Below are 18,892 nucleotides of genomic sequence, written 5' to 3'. Positions count from 1 at the left end.
TTACCTTCTGCCCACTATTCTGTATTGTCCATGGAAAATGATGAAAGACCAGTTATTGATAGATTTTCTTCCAACCTTTGTTCCATGAATGGATGAAATTTGGCTTCAGCATGCTGTGAAAGAGAACTGAAGTTATATGGTTTATAAATCAGCCCGTGCAATTATGGAAACAGTATGAAAATTATAAGAATGCCTGTTATCCGGGCCAAAGAATCACACAGGTCACACTGGGGCATTGTAAGTCCTTCAGACTTAAACTGTGAGACACCTAAGCATTTCTGGTTAAAGCAGGCAAGATTAATTACTAAGAGTAAGAGCTCTTCTTGTTCATTTCCCTGAAGTTGTAGGAAACTTGAAGACAACTGGCTTGCAGCTGGGTGTTCAGTTTGTTGTAGGTGTTAACAATCTCTTCAGGAACACATAAGTAGATTGTTGTTCTCTCCCTGGGTCTTCACCCTCTGCTAGCAGCATGGGATGTACATGGAGAATTACAGGTGTAATCCAGTTTTTTACCCCATCAGGATTTTGTTTAATCTTTATACAGCCAGAGACCTAAGCTTTAGCTTAAGATGAATCTACTGCCTAAATGTATAATATTTCTGACTTTAACAGTCTTGCTCCCCGTCTTCTTGGAGGCCACATTTGTACCCTCTCTGTACATTGGTACCCACCCTCTCTGAAGTGGGAATTGAGCAGTTAGGATGACCTGGACACATTTGCAGTAAAATAAATAAATAATAATAAAGGAAAAGTATTAGTAACACATGGATAAGCTGTGTAGCCAGCAAGTAGGCTAAGCATTAGTCTACTCACCACTGCTTGTAAAATATGCAGAAGCCTTAGCTGGCCAGGGAAGGATCAGTGAGGATGAGATGGGCTGGTCCTCACTGCTCCCTGGAGCAGATCGTTGGTGATGTTGGGTCTTCTTTCTTCCCCATATATTTTTTCTTTACCGTTTTATCCCTTTCTGTATTGGTGTTTTTCCTCTAGAAACCTTCAGGCTGTTGCAGATCCCATGTAATTTATCTCACACCTGCAATTTCCCCTCTCTAAGCTTACATAGGCTGGCTCCAGAGACTTTCTCACAGCTCTTCCCCCCACAAAGCAGCTTATTCAGCAATGCAAGCCAAGGTTCACAGCAGAGCCATGGAACCTGGAGCTTTGAATCTTCAAAATCAGGCTTGCTGACAGGTTATTCAGTTTCTGGAGTAATTATTATCTAGAGTAACTATTCTGGTAGCTGACTTCAACCTTCCAACACAAAGAATCAAACTTTGCCAACACTGCATTATTTCCATTGTAAGCAATTTCATAGAGGGAATAATCTTATCTGGATTTGTTCTATCAATCCAATTTGTTGGTGTTTGTAGTGTTTGCCAGGAAGAGTTTCTTGTTATTTGCACTGAGTCACTGTAAAATGGGGATTGTTACAGACAATCATACCAGAGCTTGTTTGGTTTCTCAGTAAGCAATTATCACACACAATGCAGGAAAGGTCACAAAACACTTCAGCAAATGATGAAATGCTAAGTCAGTGCTATGCTGATGTCAGTTTTTTCCTATCTCGGATTTCTTACATTCAGAATATAATCAAGAAATAATACATAATACATAATACATAATAGCACAATGACTTTTCTTGTTCCAGTTTCACTGTCTTGTTGCTATGAGCAATTTAGTTACAATTTAGAGCACCTTCTCTAGAACTGGGTAGGAGTTGTGTTTTGGTCCCTGCTGGCACTTCATTGCCATTGCAGTGTATGTAAGAATCATAATAAATACAGATCAATCCTAAAATCTGCACTGTACTTGAGAAAGTGTTTATAACAAGCATTTACTACTTCAAAGACCTATGTGACCATCAGAATGCCTTTTCTTCCAGTGAGCCATGAAATACAAGATTGGCTAATAATTGGAAACAAGTGTTACAGCCTCTGCATGGGCTTTGTGATTTCTCTTCCATCTGATTTTCACATCAAGAAGGAATCTTGTTCAAGGAGACTAAAATTTCCTCACTTTTAGCACATTTAAAGTTCTTCCAGTCAAGCTGGAGGAGCTCAAATGAAGAACGACTTCTGTTCATAAATTGAGTTGGAAAACAAGATTCACTTACCTGGCCCTTTTGTCTATCTGGCAATTATCTCATTCAACAGTAAATTAATTTATTTCAGAAAACCAAAGCCCATTTCTCTTTCTTTCAAATGCACATGGCAGGGAGAGCCCTGGTTAAATGGCCCACCATCTGTAAGCAGTAGGTTAAGACAATGTCAAAAAAACAAGGTGACTGGAGGAACAATTGAACCAGCAAATGAACATTCAGCCTGTCCCTGGAAATTAGTAATAATTAGTAATAGTAAAATAAACATTTGAGTGTAATCAGTTTTGAATCCCTTATGGAACCTAAAAACCATACAAGTCTCAGTACTATCTCCACTGCTCATTCAATGGATCTTGTTCATTTGAGTATATTTTCTTGTTCTAAAGTCTCCTCTCAAAGAACAGGCTTTCAAGTTCTGTTTCTTTGTAGTCCTAATGGTCCATTTCTCTGTGAGTAGCCCTTCTTTGCCTGCTGAACTGAGGTTAGACACACCTTAGATCAGTGCCAGATCCCCAGCCCTGCTATTGATCCAGTGCTCAGATATCTGGCACAGATAATTCCAATAGTGGATCAGGAACCAGACAGGAGTGCAGGGGAAGAGGTCATCAGAGGACACCTCAGCTGCCTGCCAGGGCCCCTCACTTGCAGCAAGGCTTTCTGGCACTTCTGAAAAGTTTTCATGTCTTTGCAAAGCTCAACAGAACAGCTTTTTACTCTCCTCCAGACGCTACCCAGCCTGCCAGTGCATCAATTTTGGATCCTGGTTTATCCTTTCAATCCCCATCACAGTTATTATTCTGCTGCTTTCCTGGGTCTGGCTCCAATGGCTTTTCCTTGGCTTTGAGTAAGTAAATTATATAATCTATAAAATTAAAGGCTGATGATATAAGAGATGTTCTTTCCAGGAGTAAATATTGCATGTGAATTTAACAGCCTCAATAGGAAGATAAACAGCAACAGTGATTTTGGGCCCTTGAGTAGTTTGGCTTAGTCTGTGGATGGGATGAGAATTTTCTAAAATAAAGGTCCTTAACTATTCAGTCCAATGGAAAAAGTCTGTATTAAAAATTATGATAGCTATTTCTTTAGAATATGCACACAAGATCATTAAACAGTGTATGCCTGCAAGACAGAAAAATACAAACATTTTATATAATTTGATGTAAGACTGGGAGATTTATAGTCAGGATGTTGCCCTTCACTGGAGTCAGGACTTGAATACTTGAGCAATATCTCCTATAAGTTGCATGGCTATATTTGTACATGTGAAGTAAAAAATAACACTTTTCCAAATTTTTTATGTGGTGATATGGTGGGGTTTTTTTCCCTTCAGAGCTTGGGCTTTTAAGGTTTTGGAGAGGACAAAACTTCTTTTGGGTTGATTCTTCAAAGCCTTGTTCTCTATGTGTTCACTAACATCTGCAGAGATAACAATGGGGACACTTGTCCTTCACCATCACATGGCTACATGCCACATGGCTATCACATGCCACAAGAGAAGAGAGATTTAGAATCATCCCACACTTACCACTCTCTATGTGAACACCTAATTTTCCTTTTATTTGGTTGTTTCAATAGTTATCTTTTTAACATTGTGTAAAGGTCTTTTCCAAGGATGCAAACCTAGCTGGTAGCAAATAGCCTGCTGATCAGCAGGCAGGCTACTCATACAATGCAAACTTTTTCATTCCAAAAAATAGTAATGTAAATCCACGGATGACTTTCATTAAGTAGCAAGGTTATGTATTTGATTGTTTCAATTAGTTTCAATGATTAAAGTTTCAACTTTACTGGGCAAATGAGCTAGTAAATAACAGGACACATCTCGTTGCTGCCTCTGTCAGTCTCCTACTGGGCTTAGTCAATTAATTCTAATATGCTCACTTTGGTGTGTGATAATTAAATGGGAGATGTTGCATTGTAAAGTGAAAAATTTTCTTTTGTAAACTGCTATTGGTAACTGGAAAAGTTGGGCTTTATTTTTTCTATACACTGTTAATTCATCATTCAATATTGCTGATTTACATTCCAGCTTTAAAAACATGTTCAAGTGTGGCAAGAAAAAAACAGCTCGAGAAGAGGCCTCAGCACAGGTGATTCAGGAGGAGTACAAGAAGCTTGGACCAATGAGGTGTGTCAAACAAGAAATTTGTGAACAAGAAAAAGTAAATACAAATGTGAATTCAGTAAAATGTATAACCTATTCTGCTTCTGTTATAGCTACCCAGAAATTGTTACACTTGTCCTATTCATTCTAATGACCCTCCTGTGGTTTACCAGAGATCCTGGCTTCATCCCAGGGTGGTCTTCACTTTTCCCAAAGTAAGTAATCTCTTTGATACACCAGCAAGAACCATACTGTGTCTTAACTACATACCTTCTTGTCTCCTCAACTAAAAAAAAATGCTTTCAATACTTCAGAAATATTTCAGTTGAAGGGGTTGAAAACCTTTGCAGTGGTGCCTTCTGAGAAGGATTATGCCTAGGTTTTTAGACTTGATCTGGTGAGGGAGAGCACATATTGATAAATGTTACAGTACCCTACTTCCTCATCAAATCTTCAGTTTCAAGAATAAACCTTTGGTTAGAATTTTTTGATCTACTGCATTTAGTGACAGCCACACTTGTAAGCCTACGGGCTAACATCCCCTTCTTTGACAGCTCTCATTAATAATAGAAATTACTATCTGTTCACATATAACTGTCTCAATGTCACATTTCAACTAACCACCAAAAACTCAGTAACATTTTAGGAACTATTACATTTTTTTGCCTTCTGCTGCAGCTTGGTAATGCAGTTCCTTCCCCAGGATCACCTAGACTTATCACTAAGAAATTGGTTGTTCTTGTGAAAATTTATAATACTGTGATAACTCTTGTTCTCTCAATGTAATTCCTGTAATTTCATTTGTTTTGTGATAAAGGTCTGAGTTTTGCTCTGGAGTACTGGGAAGCAGTTGTGGGGTTGGTGGGAGCAGGACTTTGTGCTGTGTAGATCCTTCTGCATTTAACATTTATTACTGAACGGGTCAAAGACCAGTGCTGGACTTAGATGGTAATTTTCCATTTTTCTTTCCTGTCTGTCACAAATGACATGTGAACATGTGTCCATAATGCTCCCTCTCTTTAAATATATTCCCACAGTTCATGCACTCACACACCCTCCCCAGTGCTCTGCCACAAAGCCAGGTAGGAGATGTTACAAGGAACAGTTGTAGCTATTTGAAGATTTAAAGAGCAAAGCAAAATTATTTGTTTAAAAATAACATTTAAAAGTGTATTAATAGCTGAGATTGTTTAAAAATTATTCCTTTTTCATTATAAAAAAATTTGCAAAAGAACATTTTTTCTCTTATAACAACAGTAGAGCAGATGATCACTGTATCCTATGAAATACTGGATTCTTGAAGGGGTTATGGAGTGCTGAACTAATCAAGCAATCAGCCAGCTAAACAATCAGGCTGCCTTTGCTTCTCTTTCTGTTTTATATTAACATTCAGTGCTTATAGAGCACTGATGTAAGAGCTACAGCTGATACTGAAAAATAGACAATGTAAACAACCTTTCAAATGTAGGACTTAAGGCTTAAAGGTGTTATTTCAATCCAAAGATCCACATTTCCAATTTGAAGTTGTCTGGTTACTTTTGCCTGAGGATTTTGTTCACTGACAGGGCAGAGCAGAATATTTGCATCATCATTGTGGTTCCAGGTTCTGCACAGGGATGTTACTGTGTGGATGCTCCCTAATGTTTTCCTTGGCAGGGAATGCAAGCACATGTCATGTCACATTAGGCTGAATCATGTTATAATTCGGGTGAGGTAACCTGAAGAGAAACAAAGGCTGTGTTACTCCCTAACAAAACCTTGAAGGGGAAAAAAAAAGCATCTCTTACTATTTATCTTGCCTGTTTCTAGACAGCTTTCATTTATCAGTCAATTGTAGTAACAGGCATAAAACCAGGCAATTAGGTTTTTACTTTTCTGAGCAATGAAACTTCTTAAGAAAGATGCATGAGTGGTGCAAGGAGCCAGCACAGGTACAGCTGGGTGAAGTAATAAGCCATTTTCTTTAAAGGAAAGAGAAAAAAAAAAAAAGCAAAGAGAAACTTCAAAAAGCAAAAAGAACTTCAAAGCCAGGAACTATCAGTGGTTACTTTGTGCTCATCATTATAGTATCCAAGAGGCTTCTAGCAGTGCATGAACTCAGCTTACATCTCTCTCACACTTGTTCCCTAATGCCTCTGTGTACAAAATACTTGAGGGTTTTGGATTTAAGAATACTGATAGGTATGTGCACAACTTCCTTAAATTTATGTTACTGGAAATGACTGTAAGGAAATATTCTGTGCCCTTAGACATCTCTTTTCTTTTCAGAAACATGATAGTGCCTGCTTTCTGCAGGATTTTATCCCACAGTCTCAAGTCATCCTCAGGAAAATGCTGTCACCTAAACAGATGAGTTTTTCCCTTGTGAAAACTGCAAAATCAGAGCTATAAGTAACCTTGAGACCCTTCCAGACCACTGAGTGAGTCTTAGTAGGTGGGAATTCCACCTCTTTCAGGGTCTTAAACCAGACAGAACCATCAGATCATTTACTCTAACATGCAGAAGAGCTCCACTGCTCTGGTCATTAAGCTCAGTACAGACTTTTTGTACTAGAACATGAAATCCCAGAAAGCAACGAGGCTTGATATCAAGGTAACAATGCAGAGGTTCCTCAGACTTTGGAATTTACTGCTTTCCTTAATAGTTTGTCCTGGTGAATAATCATCTGTTGCCAAACTAAACAAGAGAAATTCACACTTTGTTTTCTGTCTCAATATAGCTTCCAGCCATCTGTTTTTTTCTTATCCTACTGGATTAAAAACTTGTCTGTGGTAGGTACTTTAAGGATATATGTAACTGGTTTAATTATATCACAAGCTTTGTTTCAAAAAACTCAATGGAATTCTCAAAGTTTTGCTTCAAGAAACAAATTCCCATCACTCTCACCACCCATGTTCATGTTCTCATCCCATTATGTGCATCTTCACAAGTTACTGAAAACTCCTTTAAAATACAAACACTGCTGGCTTTTTACAAAAATCCCAGCAGAAATATTGATATTTAATCATGATACGTTCCTATTTTTAAAGGGCTGCTTTTTGAAATGTCAGCCAATTTTTCACCCCCATTTCTGCTGTATTGGTATCAGAGTTCATTTTTAAGCAGCATTATCTGATGCCTTTCAAATATACATTACCTTAACCCATTATATTTTCTTAAGAAACATTAGTAAATCTATTACATGGTAATCTTTTACTGTACAGCCCTAAACACCTGTTATCTCCCTCTGGAGGCAGACAGCAGGATGTTTTAGTAAATGTTGTAATGTTGTCTAACACTACAGAGAGCAGCACAGGGTAAAAATGCCTATTTCCTCCCCATCTGTTGACAGCTCAGGATCACACATCATTTCTGCTACACTGGTTTCCTTCTATGTCCTGGCCTGATTCCAGGCTGTAGGGTATTAGCTTCAATTACAGGAGTTTAAATTTAGCTTTTGGCCAGGACTTCATGAACTCCATAAGGAACAGAAAGTCCAACACTGGGCTATAGTATCACATCCAGTGTATGCGAAGTGGGCTTCTCTCACACTTACTGAGATCTCCTTAATCAACAGCTTTTTTCCTTCCTTATAGGACAATCAGATTTGCAGTGTTATAAGCAGGTGGATGTTGTATATGCAATTGTACTACAGCTTAGGTAGAAGGACTTTGAAAAATCTTTGTCTCAAGATTTTATAATGATTGAAAAGCTTCTGTCTGGAGTGATGCCATGTGTGTCTTCATAGTAGTAGGGTCAGATGTGTGTGTGTTCCAAGCAGGTTTTCTGAGAATGATGTTTTGCATCAGGAATACTACTTTTTTGTGAGCAAAATTTTTTTACATTTTTATCAGCAAGAGGAATTACATAGTCCTGCAGATGGGGAGGAACAACCCCAGGCACCAGTATACCCTGGGGAACACTTTGTGCAGATTCATGGAAAAAGGCCTGGGGGTCCTGGTGGACACCAAGTTGAACATGAGCCAGAAATGTGCCCTTGATGCAAAGAAGATTAATGGTGTCCTGGGATTTTTACCTGCAAATGTGACTGAAGACTGACACAGATGGCCCAGAAAGGTGGTGGACTTTCTATCTTTGGAGATATTCAAGAGATGCTTGGGCACAGTCCTGAGAAACTGGCTCTTGGTGACTGCTTAAGCATGAGAGTTGGATAAAGTGACCTCCTGAGATCACTTTCCAACCTCAACCACTCTCTGAAGAAGCAGCTACCTAAAGGAAAGTGGAAGCATGAGTTGTTTCTGTATCTAAATCTTGCCTTCCTTCAAAACTCCTAGCAGCTCCTAAGAGACTGCAAGATAGGAATGCATAGGAAGAGATTTTCTGCTCTTTAGGCCCAGCACATCTGGTCCTAGGCTAAATGGGATATACAGGCAAAACCTTCTGCCTGAAGAAACCATAACAAAATAGTAACTTGGTTTTTAAATTGTTTTCTGTGCTAACAGACAATATGAAGTAGGAGACCACTTCAACTTCTATGGTAGCTTCATTTTGTGACAGTTAGCTAGAACTATGCTGACTGTCATGTCAGAGTACTATGTACATGAAGGTTTTTTTGAATCTCACCTAGCACTGTTAAAACAAAGGGAACTAGAAGATTATACATTTGTAAAGTACAATTGGGAGGGGATTTTTCCCTTTCAGTGAAAAGCTTTGGTTTAGAATAAACCTTAAGCTGCTGGAAAAATCTGTTGGGAAATTAGGCTTGGACCTACAGTGCCTGCATATGTAGAAAAGCATATGCTATAGGGCTAAGAGGACAAATATATTGCCACACTGGTTCAGGAAAACATACACAAGAACTTACAGAAAATAAAAAAAATAACAAATATAAGAAAATGGTGGTTTTGACATTCTTTAGCAAAATTCTTATTCATTTGAATGACCATCTTGACTGAAATAAGTCAGACTGGGATATGTCATCACTTGTCTCTGACAGAATCAGTTGAATGTGTTAAAGTGGGACCTTACCTGATCTTGGGGCTGTTCTGTATAAGTTGTTTAATTGTTGAATAATTTTAACAAACACTTGTGCAAGCAGTCCTCAGGAACTGGAAATGACCAAAATAAACAGGGCCCTTATGCCTATTGATGCAAGTACTGACAATCATAGGAAGAAGATAACAAATCTCTGCTGCCTTCTCTTAAATGCAAAAACATCATCCTTTGTGGGTATGCACAGTGCTCTTAAGGCCCATGGAACTGAATCTCTTACTGAGCTTGCTGAAGTTAAAAAAAATCATCATTGAACATTCTCCTCCAGCTAATTTTTTAAAATTAGTTTAATGTAGTTGTCAATTAAAAATAGAGTTAGATGGCAAGCCACAAAGACAAAAATTAAAGCACCTTTCCCCCATCCCTGTTATTTCCTTCGTTCTTGACTCCTCTACCTCTTCCACTGCACCAAGTGGTACAGAGGGTGGGGAATGGGAGGTTGTGGTCAGGCCATAACAAGTCTTTTTTGCTGCTTCATCTTCCTCATCATTCTTTCACACTACTCCTCCTGATTATATATATTTATGCATTTTTTCCATCTTTTCCTTAGGTATAAAGGCTATGCTACGGATTCTACAACTGCCTTAGTGATAGGTCTCCTGTTCTTTATCATTCCAGCAAAAACATTGTCTAGGACTTCAAACGGAGAAAACAGTTGAGTATATTTTGGTGTGGATTTTACAAAAATCAGGTACCTAAGGTGCAATCATAAACATATTGCACTTGTTAGAGGAATGATGTTAAATTCTACCATTTCATCTCAATAATGTATAGCCTCAATACAGGATAATATTGCTGGGGTACAAGGCATCCCTGGCCTGGAAGTCTACACTAAGAATTAAGCACTGTGAGCAGCAGGAGTTAGTGCTGTGCAGGAAACCTGCTACCTGCAGCCCACCCCCACTAATGGAAACTGCCTTTCCATTGACTCCAATGGGCTTTGAAGGGGGAATAAGGGAGGGCAGGATTGGGTTTATTTTATGAAAATTTTGCTGCTTATATAAAATCTGTAAAACCTGACATATAAAATGAGTCCATTCTCACTTAATTTTTCCCCTTCAAAATGGAACTTACCCTTTTTAAAGTATACCTCTGGCTTGACCTCTTCATGCATTCAATTCTGCTGCTGAAATCAATGAGATCTGGGGTTCACAGGGAATGCAAGATCAGAACCTAAATGAGTCTAAGCTCAGCAATCCATCTGAATAGTGACTGCAGTTTTACTGAGTACATTAAACTCATTGGTATCCCACAGCTATTGTCCACATCAGGGAGGAGGGGAGAGGGGACAATCCTCCAGTGGTGGAAACAGTCACAGCTCTGCTCAGCTATGATGGTTTTCACCAGCTAAGGATCAGTCCCAGGAAGTTCAGGTTGGCCATGCCCAAGATTTTCTTTATATTATAATAATAAGGTTTTGCCTATGAATATTTCTCAAGCAATTTCTCAGGGAGACTATTTCAAGATGTTTTTCAGTATCCTTTCAAATGTTGAGGAGGGGGGAGTTGTTGTGGGTGTTGGGCTTTTTTTTAATTTTTTTTTTTTTTTTTTTCCCCTAGCTGTTTTTGGTTACATGCCACTGATTACTTGGAAGGAGTTTCAGTCATGCATGCCATGGGAAATAGCTATTCTTGTTGGTGGTGGGTTTGCTCTGGCAGACGGCTGTGAGGTAATGCAATTAGAGAAGATACTGAACAATTCATGTGACTCACATCAGGATCAAGTCAGACAGGCACTGAATTCACAGTTATTCTTTTGTTTTAGCAAGTTAGTTGGTAGCAATATTGCACACAATAAATGTGATTAATATTCAAGGCGCTCACAAAGCAGGGTTACAAAAAAAGCACAGTTTGCTTTGTCTTCCAGCACTGTGCACAATGAGGACCACTGTTAGTTATTTAATTCAAACTGAATGGTTGTAAGAGTTGTGCAGACAGACCATTTCCAAAGCCTTAGGGTTAATGTCCCATGTCACCGTGGTCCCTCCCACATGTAGCCCTACTTGCTACTTCACATATTGAGCAGATTTGGCCCCAAACTCTGGTTATGAAGCCTGAAATGTGCAGACTGCAATTTTCTGATTATGACTCCTCTAAACCTCTCAGAGGGGCAAATATAAATATATGGAATATAGTTTCCTTGAGTTGCTATAAGGACACCATTGAATTAAAAAAACTGTTTAAAAACATGGTAGGCATATGGAATATATTTCAGATTTTTTCATTTACATAAAAAATTCACAATTAGCAAAGAATAATTTCCCATTCTAGTACATTATTAGTAGTATAAGTATTAGTAATTATTGAATTTTCTTTTCAGTGGTTTGTAAAGCATTATTCTGTTGTTTTACTCCTTATGCAGGTTTCAAAACTTTCTGATTGGGTAGCAAGTAAATTGACCCCTTTAGGATCATTACCCTTGTGGCTGGTTATCCTGATATCATGCCTTATTGTCACTTCAGTCACAGAAGTGGCCAGCAATCCAGCTACCATTACGATATTTTTGCCCATATTGTCTCCTTTGGTGAGTATAACACAGGCTGTTTTTAATAAGAATCTGCTCTTTCATCCATGTAATAATACAGCTGCTCAAAGAAGCAGTTTTAAAAAGTCTCCAAAAACCACTTCATGCATATTGGATTTTTTGGGTGGTTTTTGTTTGGTAGTTTGTTTTGTTTTGTTTTGTTTTTTCCTGCGCTGTTGTGCATTGGTTAGTTGGTTATTTTGGGATGTTTGAGATGTTGAAAATTCAGTAAAATTAGGTAAAATTTCAACACTCAAAAATTGATGCTGTTATTCCTACAGCATCAGTATTCAAATCACATTAAAAAGGACAGCTAAGTGTTTCATCTAGACCAAATCTTCAGTGGAAATGGTTAACACTGCAACTTTCAAGCTGTCAGCAAAGAGAAAATAGGGCTAATAGATGTGCTTTATATGTAAATCTCATTTCTTTTCTTCTTACCTCAGTTCTGTCCTTTCTTCTCACCTTCTTTATCAAAACATTCAGTTCTTCAAACTTACCGGTGATCTTTGAGTCTGTAAATTTTCCTCTTGGCCAGCCTAGACACATATAACTAATGCCTTTTCCCTCTCTTTCAAAGAAACCTTAGTCCTCACTTCATGAAATCCCTCCTATGTATTATGTACAAATTCAGCTTTATCATCTCTCTTTCAGGGTTTTGCCTTTTAGAGCTTGTGCAGTGTGCAATTCTTTGCAATAGTCTTAATTTATGGACTCAACTACAATTAGAGAACATCAGGCTTGAATTTAAAATTCCGTTGTTCATCTGCATCATAATATGCTCTATTCTGTATTATAATATGCTCTTCACCTCTGAAGCATTCCCAAATATAATTTTAAAAATAAGTTCTCAGAAAAGATTATTTCTTACTATTTGTATTGACAGTTCTGTCCACAGCTCACTTGTATTAATAAAAGAAGTGTGTATTTAATATTTCATTTGGCAAAAGTGTCCCTCGATAGCTGATCTCTCTTTTTTATTTTACAATAGGCTGAAGCCATTCACGTGAACCCACTTTTCATTTTGATACCTGCTACTCTGTGTACTTCCTTTGCATTCCTGCTTCCTGTAGCAAACCCAGCCAATGCCATTGTATTTTCATATGGTCATTTAACTGTTATGGACATGGTGAGTTTCAAACAAAACTCCCCAAAAGGGATTTTTAGGATTTTTTTAAGCTTTCTTCAGTTTACTGATGTGAGTTTCTGCTTTCTTTTTCCTCTCCATTAGGTGAAAGCTGGTTTGGGCATTAACATCATTGGAGTTGCTGTAGTCATGCTTGCTATTATGACATGGATAGTGCCAATATTTGATCTCTATACTTACCCAAGCTGGATACCAAACATTCCTTCTGCAAATAGTACTGGGTTGTAAGAAGAAAAAAAAAAAAAAAAAGAGAAAAAAAAAGTTAATCCTGGGATTGATTTGGATTGGTTTTTTTCTTTGCTTTTCAGCTGATGTGTGGTGAGTTACTCAAAATCCCACAAATATAGGGATCCACATTACCATAAATGCTGTATTTCACAGTCCCAGAGACTAATGATCCAGTGTGAGAGTCTAATCAGGAAGAGTGCTAGACTTTCTAGGTATGATAAAGTTAGATCAGGATTCTAATCTAGTTCAACCAATCTGAATTTTCATATCTTCATGTTATGAAGGAAAGAACAAATGTGCATAGCCATTATCACTGGCAGTTCACCCCCATTCTAAGGACAGTGGAATAATGAGGTTTAAATTTTATTATTTCAAATACATTTTGTTACTACTATTTAGGTGATATTTGGGGTCTGTCAAGGAACATATTAGTTTTTTCTGTATTCAAACATGGTTTGAAATGGTGTTGATCACAAACAAAAGACCAGTCAGGGGATTGTCTTTACAGACCTGTCAAAAATGCACAGAAAAGAGAGAAGAGCAGCGTGACCATTTACACAGCACTTTATCTGTTAAGCACCTTGTAATCTGGAAGGAGAATATATACTTAAGCATATGTTTAGCCTATGTCCTTCCAGCACATCACTGAAGCATCTCATTGTTGCAGTTTAGTGTTTTTCTGAGTAGACATATATTGATAGATCTGTATTGATCTGTATGAATGGAGGCTAAATTATCATCATACCTCTCTGCCAGAAGTAGAGGTATAGCCCCTTGATGAATGAAAGGACAAAATAGAGTGCTGAAGATGTGACCCTCAGTCCATCAATCAAGACTACAGTGCACCTGGGCCAGGAGGCTCATGATCTCTACAGGACAGGTGGCATTTTAGGGTTACTGGACTGACTGTGTTAATGTTGTAAATAAAAAACAGTGCCATGTGGTCAGAAAGGAAGGTTGGAGTTCAAAGGTATCTTCAAATACTACTGTTTTCTATGGTTGTTACATTGTTTTTTATGTTAAGGACTAAAGCTTTGGTTTCACCTGTTGGGAAGACGTGAAAACTTGTAGAGTGTTCAGTTAAAAGTTGGAAAAAAGCCTGTTTAGCTTGGGTCATCTCTTGGGGCACCTCTACAATGGTTGTAAACTTTAATATGTCTTTTGCAAATAACATATCAATTTTTTTCCTAACAACAACAATTTTATCAGATGGTTTACATCTGGTTTTGATAGGATATATTTAGAGTAGAGATGTCAGCTATGACTTCTATAATGCCAGAATATATTGTATAGGATTGTTATATATGTAATTTGCTTTCATCAGCTACTAGTTGCAGATTCAGCTGCAATGAGTTATTAAAGAAGCACTTTTTCTTAATGCTGAAGTTTTTCTGTAATTGCTATTTGTACATCCCATTACACTTCCCAGCCTGACTGAGGTTGCTGCCTCTCTAGGATGGCTGCCTCCCTTATCTGCTTTTTTCACATTTTTATTTGTTGTTTTGTTTTGCTTATTTTTTAATACAATGCTTGACAAAATAAGACTATATCCATTACTAGGCCAATCAAGAGCTGCCACTGTACAAATAATGTTACTTGATTCTGATTACAGATATGTACTTCCTAGCCTTTAACTCATAAGCTACTAGAGGGAAATGCTTACACAAGAAGCAAGAAGCTAATCCAAGATACAGGTCCTGGATTATATCATGTGGTGTCTTCCCAGAGAAATGTGTAGCACAGAAAGAAGGAGCTCATGGTTTATGTAGGTCTTTGGTCCAACAGGCATGGAGAGGAGAACCAGTTAAGAGTGCCCTTACTGTAGGTTTCTTAGGTATCACTTTTCCAGTTATGTCACTAATTTCCAGATTATTCAAGAGCAGTGGAAAATGTGATTCATGGAATATTTCAAGTGAAAGGGATCTCAGAAGACCATCTCATCCAGCCTCTTGTTCAAATCAAGGCTAGCACTGAATTCAGTTGCTCTACTTTTTGGTTTATTCATGGGATTATAGCTAATATGATAAGAAAGGCCCAGGGTCTGATTCCTCACATAATGCAAACTACAGAATTTCCCTAAACATTTTTTGTTCAGAATAGAGCATGTGACAAAGTATCTTAGTAACCAAGAAGAAAGGTTCAAATTATTTAATAAAAGATGTGCTTTTTAAAACTATTTTAATTACAATCCCTTTAAGCATCAAATAATATTCACAGAGAGAAGGGAGGAATTTGTAAAATAAAGCAAGTTAGTCATCTGTTGGGCCATGTGTATTTATAAGGTATCAAAATGAAATGCAGAATTATAAATAAAGTGACTTTCAGTCACCAGCATATTAACTGTCACAATGTACCCTATTAGTGACAAAACGAAATGGCAGACATGAGGTTTTTAGGATACTGTATCATGTAACCAGTCATGAATAAACATTTGATAGTAGTAGGAATGCAGGGTTTCACCAGGATTTTTTTCCTTTGTATTGCTAAATGTTTAAGATACAATCTTTGACTTTAGTTGTTATTATTACTAACTTATTTTTAAAGCTTTTAAGAATGTTTTAAGTAAAAATTAACAGCTCTGCAGTGCAGAGATTAATATAAACTTCCACAACTGAGAGTGTTGAAGTGGAGGAAAAAGAGAATTTCCAGGTGGTTGGTTCTCTGGGTACCCAATGAGTGGACTTGCCTCTGACTGCAGGCACAGAGCACAGTGCTGCCAGCAGAAATGTGCTCTTCATATGTTGCTATTGTATTCCTTGCTTTGTTCAGAGTTTGTAAATATTGTGACAAATGATGGAAATGAATCTCTGATTATTTTAAGAGTTGATTAGTATATGATGATGACTACATTAACTATTTGTAAATTGCTTTGTGCATAATTTTCCTATGAAACTGCTTTTTCTTGGTTTCAGCTGAGTCTAATTAGTGTACTGTGTTAGTATATAAGCAATATTTATGACTTACTATTTATTTGTGGTCCCATTCCTGCTGAATTAAACGGAGCCTTTGCCATGTGCTTCAGTAGAGGATGAGTGCCAGGTCTTCATTTGCCTTTTCTATGGCCATACTATATTTAATATACTTTCACTTTGCTTTTGGAAGATGTGTTTTTAGATTACCAGAAACCACAAAACTGCTGAACCTTGGAAAAGTCTTCTTGATGGTTCTACTGCTATGATCAGATGGTCAGGTCAATCTTGCAGTGTAAATGCCCTTATGTACTTTTAAAATGAAATACTGTGTTTGTTTATGGCAAGAGCCTTACTTGTTTAAAGTCAACCAGCCCATAGCCCACAGGTTTGCAAAGGAGTAGTGCAGCACCACAGCTCAGGATAGGTGTAGAATAAAAAAAAAAAACACCTTTATAACCTGGCTCTTAGATTTTTTAACTAGGTGTAGACTTCCAGCAAGTTTGTATATTCGTTACCACAATCAGAAAACTGTTGTATATTATGTGTTATTGTTGGCAGAACATGAAGGTGCCCCCCTAGAAGCACTGAAGTCTATCCCTGCCCTAGTCTCCTGCCCTGCCTTTGGTAACCCACAGTAGGATGCCAGCTGCCCATCACAGCCTGGTTATTCCCAGAGCTCCCAAGGCTGAGGATATTCCTCAGGGGTCAGATCTGCTCAGATACCACCTTGCATTGTGATAAATGATAACTTCAGTCACCAGCTTAGTTTCATTAGTTAATCAAGTCCAAAGTTTATTTGGTGATTTATGGGTTTTAGCAATTACTGAACTCTTTGTCAGTGTTATTAATACTCTTGCCTTGTGTTTTTGGAAGCTGTTGAATGTTGCTTTTACATGCACAGTGTTCAATTTCTTTACAACTTTTCTTTACAACACTGATCTATTATTTTTAAAATAAATTATTCCCAAGTGCTGAAAAGTCCTATGTGTATTTTGTGATAAATTTACAAGAGCTAAAACTGCAGTCTGTGAAGAAAGGTTGCTTTTCAGTAAAAGTGCCTGAGATTTTCTTTCTATAATACCTCAACTCTTGATATACATGGCTGAGAATAACTTATACTTACTGGATGTCAAAAAGGTCCACTTTTAAAAGAACTCAAAAATAAAATGGTCTTTAACTGCTTTATAAAACAACTAAAGTAAAAATTCTGCTAAGGTTCCCTACAAACAGAATAAATATATCAGAATCCCTAACTGCTTGGTGCTTCATTAGAAAATCAGAAAGCGATGCATATACCTGTGCAAATTAACCCCTGAGTGCCTGGTACTTGATCCAGTGCCCTCTGTAGTCAGGAGGAAGCATTTTAGGTCAGGACACCAGAGCAGACCCACAGTGATGGCTGAAAGAGTCACTTCCAAGTATTTCATTTCTGTGTCCTCCAATGCAGGTTCTGCTGCATTCAGCTGTGGCAGGTGTGGACACAGCTCTCAAGCTCCAAGGTTGGGTTTAAGATTGCTGTCATCATTTCAAAAAACTCCTGTTCAAAATATGGGGAAAAACAAGTTACCACATAAGGACTGAAAAACTAGCAAGCTGATACATCCAAACCATCCAAAATAAAGTGCTAATCAAAAGCATGAGCCTGAAACTCTGTTTTCAGGCATCGATCTACTGGTGCTACAGAGCATCTTTGTGCAACCTTTTCCCCTCACTTAGGGGTTTCTGTTTCCTCCCACATGCTATAACAACACAGGAAGCATGAAAAATTCTTTCGTGACCCCTCCTCAAATTCTGAGTGATTTGAACCCAAAGCTTTAACATTCCAAAAGAGAGCCCAGTGTTACTGGTCTGTAAGACATTCTTCTCCTGAAAGCCTCTGTGTAGCCAACTTGTGATTTTTTATTCATGAGCCCCAAAAGCAGATCTATACAGCCCATAGCATGGGTAATCACCTGTGAGGGAAAGGTCTGGGTTCACAGGCACATTTCTCTCTTTTGCCACTTGTTCCCCTCGAAGGAGAGGGGAGACTTTCACCTCTGGGCAGCTGCAGGTGAGAAAATATCTGTAGCTGGATCATGGTCCCACATCCCACGGAGACACAGGCACGGTGACATTCAGATATACTTAACATAGGAATCAAACTGTACAGTTTGAGAGAGTAATTTAATGTTTCCAGGAGTAAGTAGGCACCCATCTTTGTGGATTTCTCTTGGAGTATAGGCCTGGGGGTAAGTCAGCATGGAAAAAACAATGTTTGAAGCCTATGTGAAAATACAAATGGGCCTTCAGGTTAGGTGATTTTCTTTAACTAAAAATAAAATTACATCTTTTTATGATGTGGATTTTAGCACAAAATTCTCTAGGATTTCTAGGGCTAAGAGGCTAAGCCTTCACAGTATACAGAGGATCACTGAGATAAACTGTTCTTCACCTCAAATACTGTAATTCATTCTAAATTATGACCCTTTTCATCTGTGTACATCAAGAGTGAAGAGAACAAAGCAAATATAAAGTGGCAAGCACATGCACTAAAGCTACACAAAATAAGTATTTCAGGCATGTATAGCTAAACAACAAAATTTTGATAGCTTTTACTATTTGGCTCTGCAGAAGAAAACAGAATAAAACTCTCATGTTTATTGTTGCACTTGCTTGAGTGCACAACAAATGGCAAAAGCATAATCTGCTCTTCTAGATGATTTCTCTGAATAATTGTCCCTTCTCAGAATTTTATGATGTCTTGCAAAACTCTGCTTCTTATAAATAAATGAAAGAATAGCAAAGAAAGAAAATAAATGAGAGGGGCAAGAGTGCAGGGAAGAAGGAAAGGAAAGGATGAAGACAGAGAGAGAGAAAGAAGCCAACCAACAATCTGCAGTTCTGA

At 37.9% G+C, this 18,892-nt stretch overlaps 1 protein-coding gene across 1 annotated transcript in view; it reads left to right on the top strand.

The window, feature by feature from the left end:
• Positions 1 to 16,989, top strand: part of SLC13A1 (solute carrier family 13 member 1) — a 47,366-nt gene extending 30,377 nt beyond the window's left edge. Inside the window, exons 9-16 of the mRNA XM_071733757.1 lie at positions 2,823 to 2,942; positions 4,131 to 4,229; positions 4,319 to 4,420; positions 9,749 to 9,852; positions 10,758 to 10,867; positions 11,560 to 11,721; positions 12,713 to 12,850; positions 12,953 to 16,989. Of these exons, the coding sequence (XP_071589858.1) occupies positions 2,823 to 2,942; positions 4,131 to 4,229; positions 4,319 to 4,420; positions 9,749 to 9,852; positions 10,758 to 10,867; positions 11,560 to 11,721; positions 12,713 to 12,850; positions 12,953 to 13,096 (979 nt within the window). The 3' untranslated portion in view covers positions 13,097 to 16,989. The remainder of the gene's footprint in view (positions 1 to 2,822; positions 2,943 to 4,130; positions 4,230 to 4,318; positions 4,421 to 9,748; positions 9,853 to 10,757; positions 10,868 to 11,559; positions 11,722 to 12,712; positions 12,851 to 12,952) is intronic.
• The last annotated feature ends 1,903 nt before the right edge of the window (positions 16,990 to 18,892 follow it).

Source organism: Heliangelus exortis, chromosome 1, assembly GCF_036169615.1.
Source record: "Heliangelus exortis chromosome 1, bHelExo1.hap1, whole genome shotgun sequence".
Classification (NCBI taxonomy): Eukaryota; Metazoa; Chordata; class Aves; order Apodiformes; family Trochilidae; genus Heliangelus; species Heliangelus exortis.
The sequence above is the reverse complement of the archived record's forward strand: the minus strand, read 5'-3'. Positions and strand labels throughout refer to the sequence as shown.